Raw genomic sequence first — 21613 nt, forward strand, 5'->3', positions numbered from 1 at the left:
GGGGGCCACCGAGGGAGGCAGAGCTCACAGTCTGGGCAAATGCTCCTAATTGCTCAGGGTCAGCGGGTCCCTGAGCTAATCCTCCCCAGGACGTCAGGGATCTCTGCCATCGCTGAGGGGGGCTTCCGGAACTCTCTGGAACCCCATCAAGTCCAATTAGCCAAAAGGGCAGGAATGTGGGCTGGGGCCAGGGCAGGGCTGGAGGGCTTCTTGGCGGGAGACGGGCCCGGCCCGGGGACTATGTCACTCACGGAAACAGGCCCCCGGGCCCAGGCCCCGTCCAGGGCAGGGTGGAGGAAACCCAGGCTCGGGTCACCAGGGTCTCCCTGTTCAGTGGGCCTTGGGCTGTGGGATCCAGTGACGTGAGCTTTCGTGGTTAATGTGACGTCCTGCTTGCTCCTAGAGCCAAGATCATGAGAAAGCCACATTTCAGAGAGGCACACGGAGGGACAAATACTGTGTGACTGCACTTCTCTGAGCGACCTGGGACAGGCAAATTCATGGTGACAGAAAGCGGAAACGAGGTTCCCGAGGCCGGGGCCCTGGGGAGTTGGCGTTCAAGGGGCCTGGGGTTTGTGTCCTGCGATGGACAGTGTCGGTACAGACGGTGGTGACCGTTCCTCACGTTCCGAACGTTCTGATGTCGCGGAGTTGGACGCTTGCAAATAACTGGTTGACTCGATTGCTGTCATGGCCCCCTTGCCTCAGTGAAACAAAGCCCCTGCCTAGGTGTGTGTGAGATCAGCATTAATCACTCGGGTCCACGGGGTCATGAACTGTGGAGCTTGATTTATCAGCTGCACAGCAGCGTTTAAAGATTGGGGGAAACGTGCTTTCTAGATGTAGATGCTTAATGAGCTGAACCTTAAAACTGAGTAAATCTCACAAAGCTCCCTGTCAGGGCGGGCAGGAGAGAGGAGGTCTGTCTGCCCCAGCGGGACCCCAGGCTGTTCCTCAGAGGGCCGCCGTGGCGGCTCCCTCCCGCTGCGCTCCGGGCAGGGGAGTCCGTCCCCTGTGCTCATCTGGTGCAGGAAGCAAAGCGGCCCCCCGAGGCTCTGGTGTCGAGAGGCTGGATCCTCGCATGTTGCCGTCACCGTCCCTATTTGTGGAGGAGGAGGATCGTCGGGGTGACACGGAGTGTCGCAGGGTCCCCTGAAGCCCCCGGGGGAGGACTCCATGTGGCCTCTGCTCCACCATCCTTCGGTCCACGGTCACAGTCACTCCTGAGGGTCACGTGGAGCTGGGAGTTGTGGGAATGACCCTGCCCCGCCCCTGCCGTGGCCGGTGCTCAGGTGCGTCACAGCAGGGAGTTGGCCCAGGTGGTAGCAGCAGGGATCGTTCTGCCTTGTTCTGAAGGCACCCCATCCACTCTGGCTGTTGACCTCAGGGACTGTCCCAGCCTGACAGTGTCGTTCCCCATCCCCTGGTTCCTCCCAGGTCTTACCCGAGGTGGGCGCAGCTCCTGGACGATGCCTGGAATGACTGCACCAGGCCAGGTGGCGGTTCGGAGGGCTGAGCTGCGATGTCCGAGGAGAGACTTGGTGCTCACACCTGCTGTGTTTGATGCCGGTGCAGCCCCTGGTCGGGGGCTCAGGTTTGTGCCCACTGACTCATCTGCAAGTCCTGCTGCTACAACAGGGAATCGGAACCAGGTCCGCCTCTCTGTTCCTGAAAATGCTAAACATACAATGACCATATGATCCCAGGATGTCATTCTTTGGGACGTTCTCCAACGACTGAAAACATGTGTTCACAGCAGCACTGGTAGAAATAGCCACAGGGTGGAAACAGCTCAAATGCCCATCAGCAGATGAGTGAGTAAAAGTGCGGCTCATCCGTGCAGTGGAATAGTACTCAGCCACGAAAAAGAATGAAGCCCTGACACCTGCTACCACATGGACGGGACTCCAGGACATGGTGCTGAGTGAGAGACACAAGACACAAAAGGCCACACAGTGTGTGATTCCATTAGCATGAAATGTCCAGAATAGACAGATCCACAGAGACAGGGAGCAGATCGGTGGCTGCCAGGAGCTGGGGGAGGGGGAGCAGGGAGCAACCGCTAATGGGGACAGGGTCTCCTTTCGAGGGAATGAAAATGTTCTACAATTAGGTGCTAGTGATGGTTGCACACCCCCATGGATGTGCTAAATGCCACTGAATTATATACTTCGAAATGGTTAAATTCTGTGTTATTTAAATTTTACCACAATTTAAAAAAAAAAAGCCAGCCAGCTTCACGTATCAAAACACTTCCTGTAGCAGCAGCCTCACCCACCCGTTTCCTTTCATAGGTCTTACATCTTGCTTTAAAATGGGCCGTTTTACATTATGTGACTTTTTTATTGATACATAATAGATGCACATATTTTGGGGTGTATGTGATAATTTCATACATTCGTACATTCATATAATTTGTAAAGATCAGATAAGTGCAATTGGGACATTGACCGCCTTAAATATTTGTCTTTTCTTTGTGCGTGAAACATTTAATTATTTCCTTCTAGCTATTTTGATGTATACAACAGATTATTGTAAACTTTTGTCACCCTACTAATCTATCAAACTCTAGGTCTTGTTTCTTCTGTCAAAATGTATATTTGTGTCCATCAATCAACTTTTCCCCACTGCCCTTCGCAGCCTCTGCTAACCACCAGTCTACTCTCTGTCTTCATCAGATCATTTTCTTAGCTCCCACATGTGAGTGAGAACATGCAACATTTGTCTTTCTGTGCTTGGCTATTTCACTTAACATGACACCCAGTGCCATCCATGTTGCTGCAGATGACAGGATTTCACTCTTTTATGGCTGAATAATATTCCTCATTTTCTTTATCAGTTTATCCATTTTTGGGCACTTGGGTTGATTCTGTATCTTGGCTATTATGAATAGTGCTGCAATAAACATGGGGGGGTGCAGATATCTTCTAATATATTGATTTCCTTTCTTTTGTATGTATCCCTAGTCGTGGAATTGAGGGGGATCATAGGGTAGTTCTATTTTTAGTTTTTTGAGGAATCTCCATGCAGTTTTCCATAATGGCTGCGCTGATTTACATTCCCACTAAGAGTGTGTGAGGGTTCACCTTTCTCTACATCCTTGCCAGGTTTTGTTATTCCCTGTCTTTTTGATAAAAGCCATTTTATTTTTTATTTTTTGTAGAGATGGGATCTTGCTGTTGACCACAATAGTCTCAAACTCCTGGCCTCAAGTGATCCTCCCATCTTGGCCTCCCAAAGTGCTAGGATTACAGGCTGAGCCATCGTGCCTGGCTGATAAAAGCCATTTTAACTGGGGTGAGACAATGTCTCATTGTGGTTTTGATTTGCATTTCTCTGATGATTATGATGTTGAGCATTTTTTCATATACCTGTTGGCCGTATGTATGTCTTCTTTCGCTATTTCTCTCTCTCTCTTTTTAGAGACAGGGTCTCTCTGTTGCCCAGGCTGGGCTCAAGCAGTCCTCCCACCTCAGCTTCCAGAGTAGCTGGGACTACAGGTGTGCATGACTGCACCTGGCTAATTTTTTATTTTTTGTACAGACAGGATCTCGCTGTATTACACAGGCTCATCTCACCCAGGCTCGTCTCAAACTCCCTGGCTCAATCAATCCTCCCACCTCAGCCTCCCAAAGTGCCAGGATTATGGGCCTGAGCCACTGCATCTGGCTTCAAGTCTAATCATTAAAGTTTAGCTGCTCAGTTAGGGTAGAAGCAGGCCCCTAAATCAGGATCTAAAGTCCAGTTGAAGTTTGAGGTGTACCTTACACAAGAGCTTCTGCGGAGAGACGGGTTGACCACCAGGGCGAGATCTGTGACAACACAGAGGGTCCCTTGACACTGCAGGGCAGTGCTGGTGTTGGCAGGTGAGGCGTGGAGATTAGCTCAAAGGTTGGTAGTAGGTGGCCCTACCACAACCTGAACTCTCGAAGTATCTGTCACACTCTCAGGTTTGTACATACAGTTGATGATTGAACAGTGCAGGCCTAGGGGCGCTGACTCCCCATGCAGTGGAAAACTCGAGGATAACCTTTGGCTCCCCCAAAACTTAACTACTACTAGCCTAGTGGTGACTGGAAGCTTTACGGATAACATAAACAGAGGATTAGCACAGATTCTGTCTGTTATACGTGTTATATACTGTCTTCTTACAATAAAGTAAGCTAGAGAAAAGAAAATGTTATTAAGAAAGTCATACGGGGCTGGACGTGGTGGCTCACGTCTTGAGCCGGGTGCCCACTGTGGACGCTGCCCCTCCACGTGGCTGGGGGTGGGGAAAGACAGCATCCCCGGGGGCCACTGCCCAGCCAGGTCTTCAAGGAGGGGCAGGGGAGAGGGCCTTGCAGAGAGCCGGGCACTGCACAGAGGGCTCTTGCCCAGCCTTTCCGTCTGGGTCCACTGAGGCTCCCCTTTGCTGTCCTGGTGCTGGTTAGGTGGGCTGCAGCTACCCGGCCTTGGTGGAGATTTTCCCAACGAGCTCCAGGGGGCAGCAAATCCCAGACTGGCCAGAGTCCAAGTTCATTGGTGGCTGCGCACCCTCTGGCCAATTCATCCTGCCCTCTGCAGCCCGTCAAACCATCCCCCTTCCACAGATAACACTGGCAAATCTTTGCACTCTTTAAAAAAAAATAAAGTATCAAGTATCGCTACCCACAGATCACATTAATATTTTAGTATTTCTTTTATCTTATTGGACTTCTTTTGACAGGTTCATTGTAGAAAATCGAGACAATCAAAAGAGGAGGGTTATAAGGCATGTGCTGAGAGATCAGCACGGTTCACATTTTGGAGCGCATTATCCCAATCGAATTTCGGACAGAAATGGGGGAGGAATGGTGCGTTTTCACCTGCCTCTCATCTGCAATAGCATGAGCCTCTTTTCCGCTCGAGTGTCTTCTAAAGTCATTGCTCTTTGTGGTATAGCAAGCTTCGTTTCACATTTTGGTTGTCTGCAATTCTTGGCTACTATAAACAATGACCCAATGAACATCTTGCAGCCAAATGTATCACGGAAACGTTGGTGTTGCCTCCATGGATAAGAAACTCAAAGCCTGCACAGGACGAACTGAACTATGCCAATGATGTCAAAGGCCACTTGCTATCAGCTAACACATACCAGCACTTTCTCTGGCCTGGAACAGCTGAGCTTCGCCATGATTTTATGACATGTTTATTGTCCTAGTTTTATAAATCAAGAGACTGTGGCTTAGAGAAGTAAATCTTTTTCCCTCCAAGGCAAAATTCAAATTAACATTAAGCACTTTAAAATGTACAGTTCTGTGGTGTTTAGTACATTCACAATGTTGTGCAACCACCACCTCTATCTAATTCCACAATGTTTCTGTCACCCTAAAAGGACACCCTGTCCCCATCAGCAGTCGCTCCCCACTCCCCTCCCCCAGCCCTGACAGCCACCAGTCTGCTTCCTGTGTCTAAGGATTTGCCTGTTCTGGACATTTCTTGTCAACGGTGCCACACACTGTGTGGCCTTTGGTGTCAGCTTCTCTCCCCGAGTGTCATGTTTCGGAGGTTCATTCATGGTGTAGTGGGTGTCAGAGCTTCATTTTATGTCTGAATATTCTCCTGTTATGCGGGTTGACCCCATTTTGATCGTCCATTCACCAGTTAAGAACTATTACGACTGACACCATTCAGCTCCTGTGAACAATCCAGTATAAGGGTTGTCCTCCCAGGCAGGGTGTGGGCCCCCGACTGTCCCTGGTGCCCCTTAGCTCAGCCCCCTGGACATCGCCTGGCCTGGGAGAGTCAGTCCTACTGTGTAACGTTAAACATTCCAGAGTTGGCTATCTGTGCTGGTGGTGGTTTGGATTCTGGGATCTTTGGTCTTCAAAGAGAATTCTGCGTCAGGAGCCAGCTGGGTCTGATGGGACACCAGCCGAGAGGGAGATGAAGAGATTCGCCCAGAGAACTGCCTGGGCTCCGGCAGGTGCCTGATTTCTATGTGGAGTGTGCTGAGGGGCTGTAGTGTGGTGAACGGTGGCCTCCAAAGGTGACATAGGACTCTGGGAAGCTGTGAATGTGACCTTCATTGGAAAAAGAGTCTATGCAAACATGAAGCTAAGGATCTCCAGATGAGATCATCCTGGGTCATTTGGGTGGACGCTGAATCCAGTGACAGGTTGCTGGTGAGAGAAAGGTGGAGGGAAATGTGACGCACAGGCAGGCCCGAGGACAAAGGCCACAGAAGGCAGAGGCAGAGGCTGACGTGAGGAAGCCTTAGCCACCCAGTCCTCCTGGGTTATCCCGTAGGCCCTAACTCCAGTGACAAGTGTTTTTATAAGAGAGAGACAGAGATCTGAGACAGACCCTCAGAGAGGGCCATGCGAAGGCACAGGCGGAGATTGGAGCAATGTGACCACAAGCCAAGGGACACCTGGAGCCCCAGCACCTGGATGAGACACAGAGGGACCGTCCCCTAGAGCCTCTGGAGGGATCGAGGCCCTGGTGGCATTAGGAGTCTCACCTCGAGCACTGTGAGAAAATCAGTTGCTGTTGTTCTAAGCCACCAATTCGTGGTCGTTTCTTACAGCAGCCACGGGAAAGCATGGGTGTCCATGAGTAAAAGGGGTGTCCTGGTCACGGCTGCAGCCCAATCGGCGGTGGTGGGACAGGCTGTGAGGGCCCCTGCCGTCCCCTGGGCTGACTCCCTGTTGGCACAGATGGAGGGAGGTCTCTGGCCTGCAGTGGTTTAGTGAGTCGGGACGAGAAACGGCTTCCAAGCTCCACCCCAGGCCACCACGCCTCAAGGGCAGGAGCTGCACCCACCACAGGCAGGCCTGCGAGGGACCAAGGGATGGGGAACGACACCGTCAGGCTGGGACAGTCCCTGAGGTCAACAGCCGGAGTGGATGGAATCCCTTCAGAACAAGGCAGAACGATCCCTGCTGCTACCACCTAGGCCGTCTCCCTGATGTGACTCACCTGAGCACCGGCCACGGCAGGGGCGGGGCAAGGTCATTCCCATGAGTGCCAGCTCCACATACCCCTGAGGAGTGACTGTGACCGTGGGCTGGAAGGATGGTGGAGCAGAGGCCACATGGAGTCCTCCCCCGGGGGCTTCAGGGGACCCTGCGACACTCCTCCTCCTCCACAAATAGGGATGGTGACGGCAACATGCGAGGATCCAGCCTCTTGACACCAGAGCCTCGGGAGGCCGCTTTGCTTCCTGCACCAGATGAGCACAGGGGACGGACTCCCCTGCCCGGAGCGCAGCGGGAGGGAGCCGCCACGGCGGCCCTCTGAGGAACAGCCTGGGGTCCCGCTGGGGCAGACAGACCTTCTCTCTCCTGCCCGCCCTGACAGGGAGCTTTGTGAGATTTACTCAGTTTTAAGGTTCAGCTCATTAAGCATCTACATCTAGAAAGCACGTTTCCCCCAATCTTTAAACGCTGCTGTGCAGCTGATAAATCAAGCTCCACAGTTCATGACCCCGTGGACCCGAGTGATTAATGCTGATCTCACACACACCTAGGCAGGGGCTTTGTTTCACTGAGGCAAGGGGGCCATGACAGCAATCGAGTCAACCAGTTATTTGCAAGCGTCCAACTCCGCGACATCAGAACGTTCGGAACGTGAGGAACGGTCACCACTGTCTGTACCGACACTGTCCATCGCAGGACACAAACCCCAGGCCCCTTGAACGCCAACTCCCCAGGGCCCCGGCCTCGGGAACCTCGTTTCCGCTTTCTGTCACCATGAATTTGCCTGTCCCAGGTCGCTCAGAGAAGTGTAGTCACACAGTATTTGTCCCTCCGTGTGCCTCTCTGAAATGTGGCTTTCTCATGATCTTGGCTCTAGGAGCAGGACGTCACATTAACCACGAAAGCTCACGTCACTGGATCCCACAGCCCAAGGCCCACTGAACAGGGAGACCCTGGTGACCCGAGCCTGGGTTTCCTCCACCCTGCCCTGGACGGGGCCTGGGCCCGGGGGCCTGTTTCCGTGAGTGACATAGTCCCCGGGCCGGGCCCGTCTCCCGCCAAGAAGCCCTCCAGCCCTGCCCTGGCCCCAGCCCACATTCCTGCCCTTTTGGCTAATTGGACTTGATGGGGTTCCAGAGAGTTCCGGAAGCCCCCCTCAGCGATGGCAGAGCCCCCTGACGTCCTGGGGAGGATTAGCTCAGGGACCCGCTGACCCTGAGCAATTAGGAGCATTTGTCCAGACTGTGAGCTCTGCCTCCCTCGGTGGCCCCTGGAACCCATGGAGGGTGCCCCTGGCTGCAGAGCCAAGTGGGCTTTGTCTGTGCCCGGTGCGTCCTGGGGTCTGGCTCGTTCCCAGCATGAAGGACCCAGCCGGGTGCCTCTGTCCTTGCCCCTTGTGGTTCTGCTTCCTCCTCTCTGTGCTCAGTCGGGAGGTTCTGGTTCACATCCGTGTGAAAGAGCTGTTTAGTTTTCTCGCTCTTGTGGGCAAAATAAGATTCTGTAAGAGCCCTGTTTCCTCCCCGAGTAACCTCCTATGGCCTTTATGGGTGTCCTTCCCATACACATGTGCAGGCATGGTGGCCCAGGTGGCCATGAGAGTGTGATAGAAACATTTAATTTACTTCAGAAGCCTGTTTTCAGCCTACTGTATTTTTTTTTTTTTTGAAACAGGGTCTCACCGTGTCGCCCAGGCTGGAGTGCAGTGGCGTGATCATAGTTCACTGCAGCCTCAAACCCCTAGGCTCTAGGGATCCTGCTGCCTCTGCCTCCCAAAGTGCTGGCATCACAGGTGTGAGCCATCACTCCCAGCCTGTTTTTGTAAATAAAGTTTTATTGGTGCAGGGCCACATACATTTATTTACATATCGTCTGTGGCTACTTTCTCGGTACAATAGCAGAGTTGAACCATTGTGAACGTCCCGTACTAAATCTCCTTCTGTGAAAAGACCTCAATGGTGTCTGTTTCCCACCTCGATCCCTGGCCGATAGGCTTCCTTATGATACATAATGAATTGATCCATCCAGTTGTGGCCATGCCAAAGGACACATATATTGGGCTGAATAAAGTCCCTTCAAAGACAACTATGTTCTGCTCTTCGGAAGCTATGAATGTTACCTTATGTGCAAAAGGGACTTCACAGATGGGGTTACGTTAAGGATCATGAGATAATGGGGCAATGATTCTGGATTATGGGATGGTTCCTAAATATAATCACCAGAGAAGCAGAGAGAAATGTGAGGAAGAACTACGAGATGTGATCATAGCAGTAAGAGGGTTGCAACAGGAAGGCGTCATGAGCAAGGGCACACAGGTGTCCTCCAGACGCTTTGAAGGCAGGGACACTGATTTCCCTCTAGAGTCCCCCGAAGGAAGCAGCCCTGTGGACACCTCGACACGAGCCCAGTGACACGCTGGTGTCTGGAACGATGGACTTCTGGTCCCCAGAACGACGAGAGGTGAATTTTGTGTCGTTTTAAGCCACCAAGTTGGTGGAGATTCTTTTTACCGGAGCCATGGGAAACGAACACAGCTGTCCTCTGCGTTTTGCGCCAGCCTGATGTCGCAGTGTGAGGTGGCACTGCAAGCGACTCAGCCATCCCCACCCCTGCTGGGCACTCGCGGTGTCCCCAAGCTCGCCTCGTGTGACAGTTAAAAGCATTCCGTCACAGCGTGGCATGGGAGTCCTCATTAACTGCATTCGTCTCTTTCCCTCTTTGTGACTGATTAAAAATGACTCGTGTGCGTTCCTGCCGAAAAGGGCCCCGGGGAGTACGGGAGTACAAGGACGCCCACGCCGCCCCGCCCCCCTCACACAGCCAGAGCCCCCTCCTCCTCTACGCCCTGTTTCCTCGACGACCCAGCCTGGGACCGTTCCCAAAAGGGTCCGGGAAACAGCTCACTCAGCAGATGTTTGGCGATTTCACAAAACAGAAAGGGTCGCTGGGTCACGTCCGTCAGCTTTGCAAAGGGTCCCCTAGGATGGCGCCCGCTGCGTGGCCCAGCCCGGCCAACGCCATGACGACACGGGCTCTCCCTCCGCACCGTCCTTTTGACCGAGTGCGCTGCGGGCGGCTCAGCTTACAAACCACACAAATATTTTCCTGTCGGCGTCAGACCGTCCCTCTGGGGAGCTGGAAGCCCAGAGCTGACCTCGGACGTGAGCGGTTGCACCGGCCTCGGCTGCAGGGAGAGGCTGCGGGGAACAGGAGGCCGTTAGGATCGTCACCCTCCACAGATCTGGCGTGGGGCCCTGACAACACGGAAGGCGGAAGAAATGTGGGGCTCTAGGCCCTGGGCAGTTGCGGAGCCAAAGCACACTTGCGACCAGGAAGCCCAATGAGACGTTTATTAAAGAGTTAGCCAGGCGCGGTGGCTCACGCCTGTAATCCCAGCAGCGCTTTGGGAGGCTGAGGCAGGAGGATCGCTTGAGGCCAGGAGTTTGAGACCAGTCTGGGCACCACAATGAGACCCCATCTCTACAAAAAAAAAAATTTTTTTTAAATTAGCCAGGTGCGGTGGTGTGCACCTGTAGTCCCAGCTACTTGGGAAGTTGAGGCAGGAGGGTCGCTTGAGTCCATGAATTCAAAGTTACAGTGAGCTATGATCGAGCCACCGCACTCCAGCCTGGGTGACAGAGAGAGACCCATCTTTTAAAAAGAAAAAGAAGGAATTGCAAGGACATTTGAAGCAAAATGATTTGTGAAATAACATGGTGCCCGTTGCATAGAGAGATAAATACAGTTTCCCCTTTTGAAACTCCCGTGATCTCATTGCTGGAGGGGAGGCACACGAGGGTGATGTAGAGACGGGAGGGGCAGGAACGCTGCCGCCAGCGTCTCGATGCTCTGAGTGCATCCCGCTTTTCGCGGGCGCGATCTTTCCTGCAGTCCTTCCTCCACCCCATCCCCGATGGTCCTACGCCAAGTGTTGTCTGGTCGCCAGAGAGGCATCTCGGTGAGGCTGGGGCCCTGGCAGCTGAAGATCCTATTTCCGACTTAGGTCATGGTCACAGGTTCCGGGTTCGGGATAGCGGAGCAGGATGTGGACATATCTCTTTATGGGACCTAATTCAACACGAGACGGAGGCCGAGATCTCTGCCCCGGGCCACCCCAAAGGTGCAGGGGAGGCCTGCAGACTGTCTCTCGCCCCGCCAGGAAGGCACTGGCCACACAGCCAGTCTCCAGTGTAGAGCGTCATGCGTGGGCGACTGGGTGGGACCGGAGTCCCTTAGCCGTGCTGAAGAGAACATCACGCTGGGGCCGGCAGGCCTGGGCTCGGATCCTGGCTCCATCGCTTGGTGGGGAGGGTCTCTGGGCTGCAGCATCCTCATCCTCGCTCGAGATGGCTACGAGAAAAGAAGACAAACCCCCCCCCAAACCACACGTGACTCCTGCATCGTAAGTGGTCTTCACTCTTATCACGATCGAAACTGATAATGTCGCCGCTGTGGGTCATTTTCACATCAGAGAGTTGGGGGCGCTTTTCTGCGGTCGGCGGGGCCATGGTGGGTTTTGTCGGTCCTCTGTCCTCACCCCACAACCACATTTGATGAGCAGTGAAAACCGCCCCAGGAACAAACCTCACAAACGCTCCGCTGATAGGTGACGTGTAAGCTGTGCCCATGGACAAGGTCCTCATGGACTGGGATGAGGGCCCTGTCGATTTTATTTTATTTTAAAATTTTTTTTAGAGATGCAGTCTCCCTCTGTTGCCCCAGGCTAGAGTGCAGTGGCAAGATCATAACTTACCGCAGCCTCAAACTTCTGGGCTCAAGCGATCCTCCTGTCTCAGCCTCCCCGGTAGCTGGGACTACAGGTGATGTGCATCGCCATACATGGGTAATTTTAAAATGTTTTTGTACAGATGGGCTCTTGCTAAATTGCCCAGACTGGCCTCAAACTCCTGGCCTCAAGTGATCCTCCTGCCTTGGCCTCCTGAGCCACTGGGAATACAGGTGTCCACCCAGCCTCAATTTTAAAAGTCAGGGGAAAATTGAAGAGGCAGCAACAAAGACCCAGGGAGCAACTCCCCTGATATGGAAGGAAATCCAAGAGAGTATTCAGGCCTGGAAGTCAAGGGATGAAAACATATCAAGGAAGAAGAGAGCTGTGTGTCCAATGCTTCTTATAAATCAAATAAAACCAGCACGCAGATGGATCATTCAATTTAGGAAATTGGCTATTGCTGGTGAAATCAACGATGACATCAGATTCAGGGGAAGGTTAGGAGTGAGGGCAAGAGCCAGATTGGGAAGGAATTAAGAGAGAAATTGGACACATCAAGTCCATCACCAGAAAAATAAGACAGACCCATGAGAAACCAAACCAAACAACAGTGTGCTGGCCGGGCGAGGTGGCTCATGCCAGTAATCCCAGCACTTCGGGAGGCCAAGGCAGGAGGATCACTTGAGCTCAGGAGTTCAAGACCAGCCTCAGCAAGAGCAAGACCCCGACTCTACAAAAAATAGAAAAATTAGCTGGGCGTGGTGGTCGTACCTGTAAGTCCCAGCTACTTGGGAGGCTGAAGTAGGAGGATGGCTTGAGCCCAGGAGTTCGAGGCTGTAGTGAGTGATGATCATGTCACTGCATTCCAGCCTGGGTGACAAAGTGAGACCCCGTCTCTTAAAAAAAAAGCAAACAAAAAATCCCAAACAACACTATGCTGAGTGAAAGAAGCCAATCACAGAAGGTCACATGTTGCATCATACCCTTTATCTGAAGCGTCCAGAACAGGCAAATCCACAGTGACAGAAAGCAGACCAGTGGCTGCCAGGGCCTGGCAGAGGGGGAGTGGGGAGTGACTGCTGATGGGAACGGGCTCTCCTTTGGGATAATGGAATGTTCTAGAACTAGATAGAGGCAGCGGTTGCACAACCTTGTGAATGTACTAAATGCCACTGAATTTGTACATTTTTAAATGGTCAAAATGCTTATAAGGATTTTTTTCCGCACATAGATGGGAAAAACAAAAAAAACCGCTGCAGAGACTTAAGGATCTGCCCTGGAGGGGACGCTCTGCTAGGACAGAGTTTCCTTTCCTCGGGGGACGGAGCCCACCCTGCACAACGCCCTCTGGTCTGTCTGAGCGGCGAGCGGGCACCTTGGCCGGGGAGTCGAGCTCTATTCGAGGCTCCTTCGTGCTCAGACCGAACGGAAGCCACGCCTCCCTCGCCGTGACGCGCATGCGTCCTGGCCGTCCCTGGGCACCCGGTGGGCAGACGACATCTCCCCGCGGTTCACACGGGGAGCCACGTGTACCCCCGTTCCTAAGACCATCCAAACGTGGGGTGTGCCCTGCCGAGGGCTCCCTTGCCGGCGTCCCCCGGCGTGCTCCCCCGAGGGGAGGAAGGGACCCTGGTCGCCGTCACAGTGGACGGCCGCGCGGGGCGTCCTGCCGAATGGCGCGCCGTCCTCGAGGCGCTTTGCACCGTCGTGCCCGCTGCACGGCGAGGCCGGGGTGGTGCCAGGACCCCGTCCCCGTGGCCACGCGGGGTCAGCCCCACCTGCCAGCCACCCTTAGGGCCAGCCTGCTAGAGGGGTCGACAGTGGGGACGGGGTCTCCTTTTGGGAGGGGTGAGAATGTTCTGGAACAAGATGGAGGCGATGGCCGCACAACTCTGTGAATACACGGAGAGCCATTAAATTGGACACTTTCAGCGGGCGAGCTTTGTGGTATGTGAATTGTACCTCAGTAGAGCGATATATTAAAGCCATAAAATCGTAAAATAGAAGAAAGAAAGGAGGGCGCAGGAGAGGCGGGGGGTGGGCGCTCTGCCCGCCAGAGCTGAAGCCCACTGGAGCTGGCAGGCACGAAGCCCATGGCCGGGGAGGCGGGGATGGGCCAGCCGGGCTCACCGGGCAGTGGGACACCGTGTTCCCCGGTGCGAGAAGCCGTGGGCTCGATGGGTGCCAGGGAGCTGGGTGCAAGGGAGCCTGGGAAGGTTTGCATGGACAAATGATGCAATGTCTCCTCCTGCAAAATGTCCCTCCCCATGGGAGCCAGCCCCTCCTGCCCCTGGGATGCCGGCCCCTGTGTCCCCAAGCCATCCTTTGTGGCCCCGCCAGGGCCCTGCGAGGTGAACCCTGCTGGCAGAGGTTCAGAACTCGCCTGCTTGGAGCCGATCATCCTAGACATTGCGAGCCACGGAGGCTGGGCCGGCCACAAGTGCATGGTGTGCTGGCCTGGGGGACAGCGTCCGCAGGTGCCCGGCGAGGGGGAAGAAGGGAGGGAAGGGGTCCCCTCCCCTGCGGGCCGTGTCCCGGTGCACCTCTCCCGGGGGCTGCCTACACCTGTCCACTTCCCCCTGGGCCGTGTCCCTGTCTGCCTTCCCTGGGGGCCGCCGGCAGGGGACAGATGTTCCAGGCTTTGTTCCAGCAGACATGGGCGTCCTGCATGGGGGCCCGAGGGTGGCAAGTCCCCTCCCCAGCGCCTGCCTGGAGCTGCTGGCAGCCCGCTGGCTATTCAGTTCCTTCCTGGCCCAGGTTGTGTCCAGAACATTCCTGGCACCGAGCTGGCATCCTCCCTGGGACAGACGCGGCCGGTGGAGCTGCGGCGCGCCAGGGTGTCCCTGCGGCACTTCGGTGCCCAGCCTGCTTACCCAACCCCCGCCGGTGCCCGCTGAATCGTCTGGCCTCGGTTTGCTCTTGTGGGCGTCGTCAGAGGCCTTGGCCCGGCTCAAAGCTCGTGGCAGCCTCCAAGGAGGAAGGGTCGGGGCTGGGACGTGGCCTGAGGGACGGAAGACGGTGCTGGCCGCCAGACCCGGCGCCCCGGCGTGTCTGACTCCAAAGCTGCTCGCGGGCTGCAGTGGGGGCGCACAGGGCTGCAGAGGGCGCCTCCCCCCCTCCCAGGACAGACACACCCCTACTCCACTGCCCCTGCCTGCCACCTGCGCTGGCCCTGCAGGGACCCCATGCCCGGTTGAGGTAAGCAGGTGTGGACAGCCATCAGGTGGGGTGAGCAGGGACACAGCCCCCCAGGTGAAAGGGGCCAGTGTAGACGGCCCTCTGTGGTAGTGGGCAGGGGTGTGCCCCCCAGGGGAGCGGGGCAGGGGCAGAGAGCACGTATCACAAGGATGATCTGGTGGCATAGTCACCTAGCCAAGTAGCCCCTCAGAAAGGGCTTCACGAAGACGAACCACCCAGAAGGGACCAGAAAGATGGAAAAGGAGCCACCAGGTTGTGGCTCTGCCCAGAATGGAGGGCCTCACCCTCACCATGAGAAAATATCGATGGGGCTCCAGGCACAGTGGCCCGCGCCTGCTATCCCAGCGCTTCGAGAGCCCGAGGCAGGAGGATCACTTGAAGCCAGGAGTTCGAGGCCAGCCTGGGCAACATAGCAAGACCCCATCTCTTGAAAAAAAAATACAGAGAATAGTAAGATATAGTAAAATCAAAAGGCAGTGATCGGCCGGGCGCTGTGGCTCACGCCTGTAATCCTAGCTCTTGGGAGGCCGAGGCGGGCGGATTGCTCAAGGTCAGGAGTTCAAAACCAGCCTGAGCAAGAGCGAGACCCCGTCTCTACTATAAATAGAAAGAAACTAATTGGCCAACTGATATATATATAAAAAAAAAAAATTAGCCGGGCATGGTGGCACATGCCTGTAGTCCCAGCTACTCGGGAGGCTGAGGCAGGAGGATTGCTTGAGCCCAGGAGTTTGAGGTTGCTGTGAGCTAGGCTGACGCCACGGCACTCACTCTAGCCTGGACAACAAAGCGAGACTCTGTCTCAAAAAAAAAAAAAAAAAAAAAAAAAAAAAAAAAAGGCAGTGATCAGTTTTGAGTACTTACATCACATCACTTTATGTTTGTCTTTTATAGCTAGATATTTCAACTTGCCCCTGTAGGTACCAGTGTATAAGGAAACATGTTTTCAAACACGTTAATTAGTTCATATTATATGGGAATTTCCTTGTCAAACTCCTGTTTTCAATACATGTTGAGCATCCACAATCCGAAAAATGGTAAATCCAGAAGCGCTCCAAAATCTGAAACATTTTGAGCGCCAACAGGCCGCTCAAAGGAGACACTCGCTGGAGCATTTCAGATTTGGGGATTTTCAGATTAGAGACATTCTACCACTGAGTATAATGCAAATATTCCAAAATCTGAAAAAAATCCCAAATCTGAAACACCTCTGGTCCCAAGCATTTCAGGTAAGGGTTACTCAACCTGTGTATAATGTGTTTCATTGCAAGGTTTGTGTGTCTAATTTTTAGTAACGGCTTTGTTAACCACTTCGTTTCGCCACTCACCAGCCGCGACACCTTGCCCACAGCTGGCACTCAGTCCCCACGACGGTCTGTGCTACGCATTGACGCCGGATCCGTTTTGCTCTTGTGTGACGAGGAAAGCTTTAAAGCACTGAAAGCTTGTTTTACTTTACAAAGCTCTACTTGTCGTGTAAATCAGAATAGATAACATACACATACATGTTTTCATTACGTTATTTTTAAATGTTCACAATTTTATTTGGATACATGCAAAATTAGAAAAGTCACATCACGGCTGTCGGCTACAGTCGCCGTGCACGTTCATCTGTGGCTGTCGGCTACAGTCGACGCTGGTGCCGAAGCGGTTAACCCTCCAGCTCGCGTGATTCCTGGGGAATATCAACCGAGTCTTCCACGCGGCGGGTCTTCTGCGTGCTCCTGCGTGCTCCTGCGTGCCGAGCGCTGCGTGCCAGAGGCGGGCTCCGGCAGCACACGAGGCCCACACCCCGCAGAGACGCACGGGAAGCAGGCGCGCGCGGGAGAGCAAGACCACGCTCCATGTTTTGGGCACCGTGGAGAGAGCTGAACTGGACGACAGGGCTGCGCTGATATTCCCACTTTCTCCTAACCTCTCTCTGCGAAGGAGGACCCTGTGTCCCTGCATAGCACAAGATGGGGCCAGGCACACAAAACGCCCGACGCCGGGCAGGTGCGACTGGCCACGGCTGATCACTCTCATGCCGGGTCTGTCTGGGAAGCATCCAGCCGTGTAATATGGAAAATCAGAGACGTTTATTGACGACGTAAGATACAAGGAACACTGTACACAGGACAGTCACACCTCAGTCCCCTTCAGAGTAGGCCCGCGGGGACCCCACACGGTTCTCCCGGCGGCTCTTCACCCGACCTGCACTCGTTCAGCATCCTCAGCAGGTGGTCCGCTCCTGGTGGCCCTTCCAGAACTCGGATCGCCTTCAACAGGCGCTCGACCATCTCCGAGGCGTTCTCGCCACCGTTTTATCCGTGCTGCGCTCACCGCAGTGTCCGCTAAAGCCTCCCAAGTCATGCGGGTACTTTTCCGCGGGGGAATGTCCAAGCTTAAGGCAACATCCGATGCAGATTCGTTGCTCCGCTCGCTCAGTCGTTTTGCACGTGACAGCCACACAGTGCACGTGCTCACTCCCCGCCGTCTAGCGCCCACTGGCTGGTCCGGCGCCGCCGCCCTGCCCTTGTTCCCGCACGCGCATCCTGGTCCGCTCTCCTTGGCTGCCAGCCCACGTCGACCTCGCGCAGACCGTTCTGGCAAGTTAACGGTGGCTGGATTCTTTCCGGACAGATCTCGTGGGCTGTCAGCCTGCAGGGGGAGGACACCCCAGGCCGAGCAGGGCGCAGGGGGGTTGCAGCTGGGAGCAGAGCGAACAAGCGGGGGCCTGGGAGGCAGGCTGTGCCGCAGCAAGAGGGTGAGGTGGCCCTTGGTCCCCACGGGAGGATGTGATCGGTGTGTTTGGAATCTGTCAGCTAGGGGCCCTGTGGGTGCAGCTGGTCTGGCGGCTGCAGGACCCGCCTGGGGGGGGGCAGCTTCTCCCGCTGGGTGGGGGGCAGACCTGGCCAGAGCAGGGGGGCTCCGGGTTAGGACTTGGTGGCTGCTTAAGTTTCAACCGAGTTGTCAAGGCCACCCGTGAAACCATAGGCCATATGACTCGGCCAGTCGGAGCTGGCCCCTCTGCGCTAGCCCTCAAGGCGGAGGAGAGGGTGGCCAGGGCTGGAGCGTCTTGAGCAGAGGGGACGGCTGCCACCTGAACCTGAGACAGCGGTGGCGGGGGGGGGGGGGGGGCGTGGAACTGGGGAGGCCAATGCGGCCACAGCCTGACACACAGGGGACAGGTGGAGAGGCAGAAGGCTGGCCCCTCTGCACCAAGGAGCCGCGCTGGCTTGTGTAGGAGCAAGGGGTGGCTGCGGGTGCCCGGCAGAGTGGACGCTGGGCATAAGGGCCCGGTGCTCCCCGGGTGGTCAGAGCTCGGCCCAAAGCCCGTGGAGAGGGCCAGAGGCCCCCACACCTGGGAGCAGCGAGGGGGCAAGGGAAGCTTCTCTCCCATCTCCTGGAAGCATCCGCGTTGGCTGGTGAAGGAGGCTGGCAGAGAGAAGTGAGAGTTGAAGCAAAAGCTGGCAGCGGGGTGGAGACAGGGTGTCCACCGAGCTAGGCTGAGGTCGGGGCCAGCAAAGCCAGAGTCTGGACTTGGTCTCAATCAACAGGGAGCCCTGCCGATTTGGGGCAGCGCCAGACTTTTAGGAGAGTAGCTGGTGGCTGGGGGGAGGGGTGGGTGGGGGAGGGAACAGAGGTTCGTGCTAGAGGGACCTAGGACAGCAGGACAGTCACCGAGGTGGAGACACGTGGAGGGCAGAAAGAAAGGGGGTGCCACCCAGCCCCCTTGCATGCTGGAGGGGGAGGGGGCCCTGGGGCCCAGAGCGCAGGGGAGGGCCTGGCCAATGTGTGGGTGGGGAGGGTGGGGAGAGGGGAGAAGCGAGGACAGACACTCTGGGGCCTGGAGCAGCTGCAGGTCTGGAAGGTCTGACTGACCCCCGCCTAGACTCAGTTTCCCCAAAGGGTCCTCCACTCCTTGGCCGCGCGCACTGCCCTGGGTGCCCAGTCGAGTCTGGAGCCCGGGCGCGGCGGGACTTGCAGGGTCGGGAGTGAAGCCTGTGCAGAGACTCAGAGGACCAGGGGAGAGGGCAGTGCCGGGCGACTGGCAGGGAGGGTGGGGGGAGAGGGAGAGGCCAGAGAGGGAAGGGTGGGGGTGATGCGCGGCGGGGTGGGGGAAGGCAGGAATACGGGGTGGGGAGTCTGGGGCAAGGATGGGAGGGGTCCCAGCTGGGACGCGGGGGGGGGGGGGGGGGGCGTGTCCAGCAGAGGCATGGGCGGGCTGGGGACGAGGCTGGCCCGGGGAGGGGGTGGGACGGGAGGGGCGGGGCCGGCGTCCGGGGGTGTGTCCGGCAGGGCCCTGGGCGGGCCGGGGAGGGGGCTGGCCCGGGGCTGCCCCAGCCTGGCGGGGCGCGGAGCGGGGCGCATGGCGCCGGGCGCACGGCGCGGGGGCTGCGAACAAAGGGTCCCCGGCGGCGGCTGCGGCGCGAGGACGTCCGCGCTCGGACCCTGGCCCTGGCTCCCCTTCCCGGGCACGGCGCCCCCACGGAGCCGAAAGATGAAGGGCGCGCTGCTCGGGCCGCTGCTCCGGCTCCTGCTGCTGTCGCCGCTGTCGCCGCGGGACGGCGTGCGCGCCGCGCAGCCCCAGGCCCCGTGAGTACCCGGGCGGCGGAGGGGGCGGGTCGCCTTCCCGGGTGGGGTGCGCAGGGACTGGCTCAGAGAGTGGCCGAGACCTGTCCAAGGCCACACAGCCTCCGCGCCGGCGGGAGGTGCAGTCTTGTCCCGAATCGTGCTGGGGAGACTCGCCAAGAGGCCCGGGGAGGCACGAGGACTCCCCCGAGCTAAAGGCTGCGAGGTCAGCCACGCCCCTCCCGCCTCGCCCCTTCGCGTGACCCGGGCTGTCATCTTGTGTGGTGATCCGCAGTTGTCCGAGGCACGGAGGCCGGCGTCTCAGCAGACGCGGGAGGAGCGTCCCGCTGAGCCTTGCCTGGGGTGGGCGTGGTGCGGGGGGGGGGGTGGGGGGGTGTTTGTTTTGCTTACACATTTTTCTGGAGGTTTGCTTAGAGCTTCTGGGGGGCAGGCACAGGGAGGAGGTGAAGCCACTGGTTGCTGGGGACAGTGTCCCGTTAGTTGGCTGCGTAGGGCATACTTCCAGACCGGCCGCGCTGGGTAAGTCCTGCAGGGCTGTGTGTTCGGGGGTGCTGCCCCGGCCAGCCGCATGCCCGCCTTTCAGTCTCGCTGGAAGTCCCGGAGGTGGCTGGTTCAAGTAGCCCTTGTTTAGGAATTTCCAGAAAACAGGTCAGCAGTGAGAGTAGGTGGGTGTCGTCTCTTCCAGCCTGCTCCGTTCCGGTCACAGTTTGAAAAGACGACATACTGTGCTCTGAGCATTGAGATCTCCTTCAGCTTCTGATCTCTGATCTCCGCTGGGTGACGTGGGGACCCTGCCCAGTTTTGTCCTTATGCTTCTTTCAAAGTCGCATCTCTTAGCATAGATGCAGTTTTTGTCTCCCTGAGGTCACTCTGCGATGTCTGGAGGTGTTTTGGGCTGTCACAGCTAGAGGGAGGCAGTGCCTCGGGGGCCTCCTGGGTGCAGGCCAGGGGACCCCATCTTAGGAACAGCCGCAGGTACCCGCTTCTGTGACCTGAGGAATTTCCGCATGAGGAATCCCCTGACCCTGGAAAGCAGCACGGATTTGCACACTGTTGATACGGCAGTTCTGTTGACACTGACCCAAACACACTTTCCCCAGTCTGGAACCTTCTGAGACCAGCAGGGTGAGAAGATGCCAGTGTCAGCCCAGGTGCCGGGGCGGGAGGCGCTCAGGTGTGATAGCGCATGCCTGGCGTTCATCCCAACCGCTGCAAACAGCTGCGACTTCTGAACAGCAGGGACAGTCAGTTTGGCCACATCAGGTTCTCCAGGCAGCTGGATGAAGACGCTAACCCAGATTCTGGGTTAGAACTTTAGAAGGTGACCAAGGAAAACGGGCGTGCAGGTGGCGTATTCCTCAGATGCTCTTCTGTACTCTGCGCATGTATTCGTGATGCCCGCCTAAGCTCCAGGGGTGAGGCAGAAAGAGCGTGTCCGTCTTAAAGAAGGCCACATACCGGCGCTGGAGTGGAATCGGTGGCCTGCGAACCTAGGGTCATTCTGCGCCCTGGTCAGTGCAGGAGTTAGGTAGCACACACCGTGTACCTGGGGTCTTGCAAGCCCCAGTTGGTCCTGTGGTTGGACAGTACACAGAGGGTCCCGGGGGCCTGAACTCTGGTCACTGTCCAAACTGACGGAGCACAACGGAATCCCAGGGTCAGCGTAAGCTGTGGCCAGTGCTATGGCCAGGCAGCACCCAACACGAACCCACTGTGTCTTCCGAAACGCAAAATGTGCAATGATGTTTTCCTGAAGTCCAGTTTATCAGTGGTTTCTTTTATGGATCATGCTTCTGGTTTCTTACCCAAGCAGTGTTTGCCCGACCTAAGTTCACAGCGACCTTGTGCTGTGTTTTCTTCTAGTACTTCTACGGCTTAACGTTTAGTTCTGTGACCCACTTTGGGTTCATCTTAGTGTATGGTGTGAGGTAAGGGTCAAATTCGTCTTTCTGCATGTGGATGTCGTGTTGTCCCAGAGGCGATTTCGAGGAAATAGAAATCTCTCCTAATCTCATTGCCCTGTCCAGTTTTTCCCTTTACCCCACTTTCTTCTGGTGTCCATTGTTCTGCATGGTTGGGTTTGGGGGTGCCTTTTTCTTGCTGGTGCTGTCGGCACTTGCCGGCTCATCGTAAATGTTTCACAAGGTTACAGAACCTTTGTAATTCCCCTTGG

General features: G+C 56.1%; 1 protein-coding gene and 1 long non-coding RNA gene across 2 annotated transcripts in view; one reads left to right on the forward strand and one right to left on the reverse strand.

The window, feature by feature from the left end:
- Positions 1–10271: 10271 nt before the first annotated feature.
- Positions 10272–13273, reverse strand: LOC142870441 (uncharacterized). The gene is made up of 3 exons (XR_012918816.1): positions 13043–13273; positions 12439–12537; positions 10272–10418 (listed from the first exon to the last, which is right to left on the reverse strand). It is a non-coding gene; the product is annotated as an uncharacterized LOC142870441 (long non-coding RNA).
- A 6075-nt stretch (positions 13274–19348) lies between these two features.
- Positions 19349–21613, forward strand: part of CPAMD8 (C3 and PZP like alpha-2-macroglobulin domain containing 8) — a 74682-nt gene continuing 72417 nt past the window's right edge. The window contains exon 1 of the mRNA XM_076001229.1: positions 19349–19443. Within this exon, the coding sequence (XP_075857344.1) occupies positions 19349–19443 (95 nt within the window). The remainder of the gene's footprint in view (positions 19444–21613) is intronic.

Source organism: Microcebus murinus, chromosome 4 (assembly GCF_040939455.1).
Source record: "Microcebus murinus isolate Inina chromosome 4, M.murinus_Inina_mat1.0, whole genome shotgun sequence".
NCBI classification, from domain to species: Eukaryota; Metazoa; Chordata; class Mammalia; order Primates; family Cheirogaleidae; genus Microcebus; species Microcebus murinus.